This window comes from Phoenix dactylifera, chromosome 17 (genome assembly GCF_051530095.1).
Source record: "Phoenix dactylifera cultivar Ajwa chromosome 17, Ajwa_hap1_PhDact_Kaust_v1.1, whole genome shotgun sequence".
In the NCBI taxonomy this organism is placed as follows: Eukaryota; Viridiplantae; Streptophyta; class Magnoliopsida; order Arecales; family Arecaceae; genus Phoenix; species Phoenix dactylifera.
This window is the reverse complement of record NC_143206.1, coordinates 917065-925301: the sequence shown is the minus strand read 5'-3', so window position 1 is coordinate 925301 and position 8237 is coordinate 917065. Positions and strand designations below refer to the sequence as shown.

The 8237-nt window shown below is 43.8% G+C and overlaps 1 protein-coding gene across 4 annotated transcripts; it reads left to right on the top strand.

Annotated features, from left to right (window-relative positions):
- Nucleotides 1–295: 295 nt before the first annotated feature.
- LOC103695974 (transcription factor MYB61-like) lies at nt 296–2761 on the top strand. Of its 4 annotated transcripts, XM_088713395.2 has the most exons (5): nt 296–420; nt 533–667; nt 738–1092; nt 1251–1380; nt 1506–2761. In XM_088713395.2, the coding sequence occupies exons 3-5, from the start codon at nt 951–953 to the stop codon at nt 2422–2424; spliced, it is 1191 nt and encodes a 396-aa protein (XP_088569521.2). In that variant the 5' UTR covers nt 296–420; nt 533–667; nt 738–950; the 3' UTR covers nt 2425–2761. The 4 variants fall into 4 exon arrangements, with proteins under 4 accessions (XP_088569521.2, XP_038975181.3, XP_088569520.2 ...); XM_039119253.3 differs by having other exon boundaries at nt 296–436; nt 533–1092; XM_088713394.2 differs by having other exon boundaries at nt 334–1092.
- The last annotated feature ends 5476 nt before the right edge of the window (nt 2762–8237 follow it).

The window sequence follows — 8237 nt, the reverse complement described above, 5'->3', positions numbered from 1 at the left end:
ATATGTGAAGAATTTCTAATGAAATTTTAGGTATACATAGCAAAAATGACCGAAAATACATAAATTTATGTTTTTAAATTTTACTGATTGTCAGCAATACACATAACTACTAGCTTATTTAATGGCATGTCTTCAGTTGCACATTCAACTTGATCCACACGTAAATTTCACTGTCCTGAACCAAAACAAAAGAAGGGTCAAGGCTATTTTTTCTTCCAAATGGAAGAACGCTAATTTCTTAGGGAAGTTTCCAAAGAGAACGGTGATTTTTCCAAGATAAAGAAAGATGTCATCTGTTTTGATTTAAAGCATTGTAGGCTGTTGGTTCCACCCAATGATGAAAATTTCCTAAAGTGACCAGAGATTTGGGGACTTGCCCAAAGAGCAACAAGGGTCCTGCTCCCGCTGCCACAATAAGATGTGGGATTTCCATTGGGTATTTTATTTTCTAGATTTCTTGAGCAACATAAAAGTATACCAATCATAGATATTTCTTGCCATGACATGACTATCCAACCCCCTTCCATTCCAGATCTGTGGTTGTTCTTGCACAAGATCCTTGTCATGATAAGGAGTAGCAAAAAAGTTAAAAAGGCTGGATTGCTTCAAGTACAATGAAGAAGAGGCTAATGAGAGAGGTAGTTCAGGGGAAAGTCTTTCTTGAAATGTATGTTTTTGTTACCTTGATACTTTTACTGGCATGGTTCTAAAGCTATTAAGGGATCAAAACCTTCTAGTTTTCTCAGAAGGAGATGAGACATTTGCAGCTCAGATGATCAAACCTCTCCTTTCTCCTCACCTTTAAAAGAAGGGGAGGAAAAGAGAGCGAAAGAAGGGGGGACGAAGACCTCAACACAGTTCCTCCCACCACCATCCCTTTCCTTATCATTCTCCTCGCCGATAATTGAGCAGGACTAATACCAAAGCCTGCCCATCGGACGGCAATTCTCATGCTCGAAATGGGGAGGCACTCCGGCTCCCACAAGCAAAAGCTAAGGAAAGGACTGTGGTCTCCCGAGGAAGACGAGAAGCTCCTCAAGTATATAACTAAAAACGGTCATGGATGCTGGAGTTCAGTCCCCAAACAGGCAGGTAAAGCATTACCACACTTGCCATGGTCACGCATATAGCTGCACTGCATTTTGGCACGACCAAAATAAAATAGGGACCTTAAGATGTACACCTCTGTGTGTGTGTGTGTGTGTGTGTGTGTCTCTTGGTGTTTTCCTCACAAATTCATCGCAATTCAGGCCTTCAGAGGTGTGGGAAGAGCTGCAGGCTAAGGTGGATAAACTACCTGAGGCCTGATCTCAAGAGGGGCACATTCTCACAGCAGGAGGAGGACCTCATAATTGAACTGCATGCAGTCCTAGGAAACAGGTACGGAGCCCCACTCTCTCTCCCTCTCTCTCGGGCTTCTCATAGTACCACTACTAGTTCGGAGCTCTTGCATCACTCCAAAGTCAGGCTTTCTTCTTTTCCCGGTTTCCCAACAACATCAACAGGTGGTCACAAATTGCAGCACAGCTGCCAGGGAGGACTGACAATGAGATCAAGAACCTATGGAATTCCTGCATTAAGAAGAAGCTGTGGCAGAGAGGCATCGACCCCAACACCCACAAGCAGCTTGCCGAGACCCAAGGGAAGAATTCTGTACCCAATGACCTCAGGCTCCTCACCACCACCACAACTTTAGGTAGTCCTGATCCTAGCATACCCAAGCCGGCTCAATCTTTGATGCCGGCAATGGATACGTTGGCGGCAGAGAGCTCAAACCCGAAGAATTCAGCGACGGCCACCATGGAATTCTTTGAGGACCGGTTCGTCGCCAGCCAAGAGAGCTCATCAAGCTGTCACCCATCCGATTCGCCTGGCTATTTCCTCTGGTTTACTCAGAACAGTCGGCTGTTTGATTTGAATCCCGAATTCAACTGCGACACGATATCCACTCTAGCCCCATCTGCCTCGAGCTCAATTCTCTCGACATCGATGGTTTTGAAGCCTGCGCTCGATCCCCCACCGAGCTCTGCCGGCATTACTGGCATCTCCTACCGGGAAGCTGGTAATTCTAGTAGCAGTAGTGGGAGCCGCGGGACCAGTAGTACGGTAATTGAATTGCAGAGCAGTAACTCCTACTTCGACAGTGCCATCTTCCCATGGCCAGACTTGACACCAGATAAAGACCCTCAAATCCAGCTCCCAGGGCAACCCGAGGAACTAAAATGGTCCGAGTACATCCATGGCGCCTTCCCAGTATCCGCAGATATCCAGAATCAGAGCCAACCACTACACGGTGACATCAAAACAGAAAGCCATGGTTTGAATAGTTGTTTCCAGAATCAGCAAGCACAGCAGCAGCTGCAAGCATCAGACATCTTTGGCAAGGATTTCCGGAGAGCATCCGTTGCTTTCGAGCAGATTTAGATTGCGTAGCGTGAATAAAGAGACCTACCAAATCCATCCTACGAACAGAATTTTCGACTTCATAAGGCTCGAGTTATTAAAAGCTTCTTCTAAATTTTTACATGTGTGTTCGCCATTGATTTATCTCTTTAAGCAGGTCTGATGACACAGAAACTTCAGCAGCTCTTCGAATTTGAATATTTGTGCAGACTGATTGGGACTGAACTGCAGAATAAAGCTCGTTTCAGTGTTTTTTTCTTTCCTTCTGTCCCTGTTTTCCTTTGCTTTGCAAATCCACATATTGCAAACTTCTCTCTTATAAACAATCAAAGTCTCTACCTTTTGTTTGCTTGGGTCATCTTCCACTCACCATTTTTTTACCGCAAATAGCAAGGTATGGTTTCATATCAGTAGCTCTCTGAGACGTAAAATGGTTTCAACTTTTTCATCCGTCAACTTACACCTCCACGAAGGCTCCCACATACTGTTTATGTACCGAAGGCTTCAGTTGTAGCTGCCTACCTCTTGTTTACTCATGTGATAGCTACTGGAATAAATACTCTGTACCGCATTGGAAGGCTTGGTTCCCACTGTCGAGCAGTGGGAAAAGTAAACCATCCAAGAGACGAGGATCTATTCAGTTCACCTAATGGTAGAAAGATAGTGACCTTGCAATCTATATAGATCGTAAGTCATGTGATTCTAGAGTCACCTTAACCTCTAGGCATTATTGTAAACTCCAATATGGAAAGTTAGAATCATGCAGTTCAAGGAAAGAATGAGACTCATCGCCTATAATCTTAAAGTGCTACTTGCAAGGTGATTTTGGTGAGGAGTCAGACTATCACGCCCCATCCCACTAGTATAAACTAGAACGTGACAAACGGCTACACATCCTGCAGGATTTGACCTACAGGATATGTAATGTTTAAAGCAGAAGTTACGTATAGTATCAATGCAAGTAAACTAAAATATACTAAGATTTCATAAAATGATGATTATTCATAATTCAAGATCGGACATTATTTTTCAAACACGTTCTATAAGGATTTCATAGATATTTATTATAGAAAAAAAAGGCTACTTCTAGTTCTAGTTCTTTCACTCACAACCCATGATCCCATAGGCATTAAATATTGGCATATGAAAAAGAAAAAACAAAAGAAATGAAAGTGATCTAAAAAGCCTGGTAGGTGACCTCTATCTCCAGTTAAATCAAGCATACAGTGGACTAAAAAATCAATGCTCATAAATAAGAGTTTCGGTCATAACAAAAAGCATGTTGAAGAATATAAAATACATATCTTCAAAAATATTGAATGCATTCAGTCAAAAATAAAATTCCAAATCAATGTATTTAACCACTCACTGTACTCTCTCTTATCCTTTAAGACTATGGTCATGATTGGCCTATGGTAAGTTTCGAAAGATACTAGCTCTTGACTACAATATGCCACCAATCGATTTGCATCAGTGATCGCCCCATCAGAGGCTGGGTGGAGACTGGCTCCAAAAGCATATGAAAAAATATGCATGCAACAACATGTACCAGTGATCGCTCCACTGGTATGGTTCGGAAGAAAACTAGCTCTTGACTACAACGTGTCGTCAATTGGCATGCGTTAGTGATTGCTCCACTAGAGACTTGAAAGGAGACTAGATCTTAATTCGTGTGATCATAGTCACGCATGTTTCATAGCAAATTATCACAATGAAAGAAAATCAACAATGGCCCAATACAATAATGATGCAAAATTACACCACCATAAATTATTTCATGCTTAATCAAATATTTTTAATAATTGAATATTTATGAAGAGCATACACAACGTAGAGAACATATCATATAATGTACATATGCACGAATAATATTCATAATCAAAACTCAATACATATAAAGTATATTATGCATATCAAAAGATACTAGAGTAGAGATACCTATCGCTCAACTGACAAGGTACAAGAAACTCTCTTATCATATTAGGCATGTCCTATTTAAAAGCATTTTCTAATAGTTAGATATCCATTCTAAGGCAAAAGAGATCATTTTAAAAGAAAAAACTTAGCACATATACTAAGGATCCCTACGTTCGTGGGGCCCACCTGAAGTTCCATAATTCAGAAAGGATCCACATTGGGGGTCGTGACATCAGATCTATGATCTATAGGTAGAATATGGGGGCATGCCTCTAATCTAATCTAGTCCTCATGATGCCATCTACCCCCCATAATCTAATAATAATGGAAACAAGAGGTGTTTTAATTACCTCAATGGTGGGATCGGTCCCCAAAACCTGACACACCTTCAAGATTCGGTGCTCTGTGCTCTTCTAGACATGCATAAAAAAATAAATAAACCAATTTAGAGAGAGAAAGAGAAAGATAGAGAGGTAGAGAGAGAAAGACATAGGGACAAATAAAGGTCAGGAGAGTGAGAAGATGGTGGTTAGCCCTGTGTTGATCACCCAAGAGCAAGAGAATCCAAGATAAAGCGAAGAGAACAATATGAAGCGAGAGAGAGAGAGAGAGAGAAATAAAGAAAAAGGGAGAACATGGAAGAGAGAGAGAATGAGAGAGGAAAATAGGAGAGAGATAGAGAGGGGGAGGTAGGGGAGGCGTCCACTGAAGGAGAGAAGAATGAAAGAGAAGAGAAGTAGGGGATGTTGGTGGTCTAGTTATTGGTGGTCGTGGAAGGCATGGTCATTAGCAGTGGCAACGATGGCCAGTAGAGATTGATAATACTTGGGAAGAAGAAAGAGGGCAGAAGGTTCTTAGATCAACCAACCAATAGGATAGACTTGGCTTGAGGGATAAAAAAGGAGGATAATGGAGGGCTCACCAATGTCATGCCCTATGTGCACGGCAACAACACTCTTACTAGTGATTTGAGAAGGGAGAAGAAGAACAGGGGGGCGATAAGGGAGGTGAGAAACAATGAAAGAAAGCTTGATCCTTTTAAGGTTGTGATGGGTGTTGATCTCGCCCGCATGTGGAGGAGAAGAAAAGGGAGGAGGATGATGCGATCCACTGCTCCTTGGCTGGCTCCAATGAATAAGTAAAGGAGGAGAACTCCTTCCCCTAATAGCCAAGCAAAAAAAAAAAAAAGGGTGTGATTCAACCCATCCCTCCCAGCTGGTGGCTCGATCAAGAAATCTCTTGCCAAGAATGATAGGTTGCCTAAGGTTGTCGGTCTCTAAAATCCTCCTCGTTGGTTGCAAAAGATGGAAAGTTGGGTGGGGAGAAAAGGGAATGAAATAGAGGAGGAAACCATCCCTTCTCTATTTCGGAATGTTACATCAACCTTAGATCTGGTATGTTTGTGTTGAATATCCAAGTGTCTAAGATCCTAGAGGAGGTCTTTTGGCGGTAGAAATTCAGAGTCCAGTGGATTGGAGGAGACAAGAACACCCATTTCTTCCATCGATCGACCATCATCAGGAGGTAGAGGAACACTATCCGGTCTTTAAAGAATGAGACTGGGTTAAGAGTGGAGGAGGAGAGCAGGGTAAGATAGATTCTGTTTGACTTATTTAGATCTAGGTGGATGGAGGGTAGTGACTGAAAGGTGTCCCTCCCTTCTCCACCACTGGAGTTTGGAGTTGGGACGATGGAGAATGCGGATCTTATTGGGCCGGTGTTGGAGAGTGAGGTGTGGGGAGCGCTTTAGGCCTTGGCAGAAGATAAGGCTTTAGGGTCGGACGGTTTTTCTCTGTTCTTCTTCAAAAGATACAGGTACATTATTCAGAGGGAGGTAGTGGAGGCCATCTAGTTATTCTTCAGTACAGCCTCGATGTTGGATGCCTGAAAGAAGACCTATATTACCCTCATCCCAAAGCGCCATGTTGCAACGGAGCCCAAACACTTCAAACCGATCAATCTCTTCACTATCCTTTATAAGGTAGTGACAAAGATTATGGTTCACAAAATGAAACCGCTGCTACCTAGACTTATCAGCCTGGAGTAGGAAGCTTTTGTGGAAATTCAGAGTATCACATACAATGTCTTGATTGCCCAAGAGATGATGTGGGACCTGCAGTGCGCCCTGGGGTGGCGAAGCTTTATAGCAGTGAAGCTTAATATGGGGACATCCTATGACAGAGTTCGATGAAACTTTCTCCGATACATGCTTGAGAGCTTTAGGTTCCACAAGATGTAGATCAGCTAAGTTCTTGGCTATGTGCAAGTGCCATCCTTATCTATCTTGATCAATGGGACACCTTCGCCTTTCTTTCACTCCACGATCGAGCTGCGGAAAGGTTGCCCCCTATCTCCTTATTTATTCATCATTTATGCTGATGTCTTATCCCGAGCTCTGTAGGCTACATGCTGGGATCAAGCTATGGATGCCTACATGCCAGCCCCGAGGCCAGACCGATCTCCCATCTTCTCTTTGTAGATGACTGCCTCCTCTTGGCCAGGGAAAGGATGAGGGACACCATGGCTCTCAAACACATCCTGAAGAATTTTTGCATGGCTTCTGCTCAGAAGGTAAACCTCCTCAAGTCAACTATTTGCTTCAGTCCGAAGACCAAGCTATGGATGAAGCAGACTATCAAGGAGCTCCTGTGCATGAGGGAGCAAGAGGGGCCTTAGGTTTTCTTGGGCATCCCCATCATCGAAAGGAGACTGCAAATGATAGAGTGTCTGAGTATGGTGCAGCGGATCTAGAAGCAGCTGGACATTTGGAGAGCAGCGTAATTATGTATGATGGGTAGGCTGACTCTTGTGAGGTCAGTCCTCAGCTCTATGTCTATCCACTTTATATCCAACATAGTTGTTCCGAAGGCGGTGCTGGTGAGGATTAAGCAGATGTTTTAGAGCTTTTTATGGGGCTTGTATGGTGGTAGACATGGAGTACCGTTTGCTAGCTAGTTTAGGAAGGAGGTTGGGTGTCCTATCTGTACTTATAAGGAGAAAGCATTGATCATCAGACATGCTGCGAGACTGGTCCTCAAGCCTCAATGCATGTCGAGTCAGATGATGATAGCTCGGTATGGCTCGAGAACAATCGATGGGGCTTTTTAGAGTGGTCGAACACTAGATGATTGATTGGAGATGGATGCAATGTGAATGTTATGCAAGACCCTTAGGTGGATACCCTCCTTGTGGGGATTTGGCCGACCATGGTCAATGTCAAGGATACTGGTGGCTTGCGGGTCAATAATCTCCTCTAGCCTAATAGGGTAGGGTGGGACTCTAGTCGGATTGGCCATCTTTTTGGAGAGTACCTTGCAGAGAGTGCACTCGTTGGTCATTCTTAGGTGCGCTGGCCTGGATATGAGGGTCTGAAGTACCTCCTATGGCCCAAAAGTTAGAGTGAAAGACATTTACAACTTTCTCCAAAGTAAGCTGAGTCAAAGGTAGGACTGTGCCTAAATATAGAGGTTTGGGCTTCACCCAAGAGTTGTCTTGTTCCTTTAGATGGTGACTTGAGGTCGTCTACAAACAAGGGTTGTCTTGAGCAGGCACGGGCGGAGCATCCCGCCGATCTACCCTAGGTGCGAGGTGGAGGAGACTGTGGATCACATCCCGTTCTAGTGCGATCGTGTTGTGCGAGTGTGGGGCTTGCCGATATTCTGATGGATGCCCTATGCTAAACTGGCTCCTTCACCTAGGCGCTTAGGAGGTGGGCTCTCCTCAAATCCAGTATGTGTCCATCAGGGCAACTTATATCGCTTACCATATTTGGATGGCCAGAAACACCTGAATTTTCGAGAAGAGTAATCCCACACCGAGGCTTGTCGTGGAGAGGGCCCACGTGCAAGCTGCGAAGATCACCTATTCAAGTTCATTAAGCGTGCCGCTGATAGCTTGAGGCACCGAAACTCTACCTC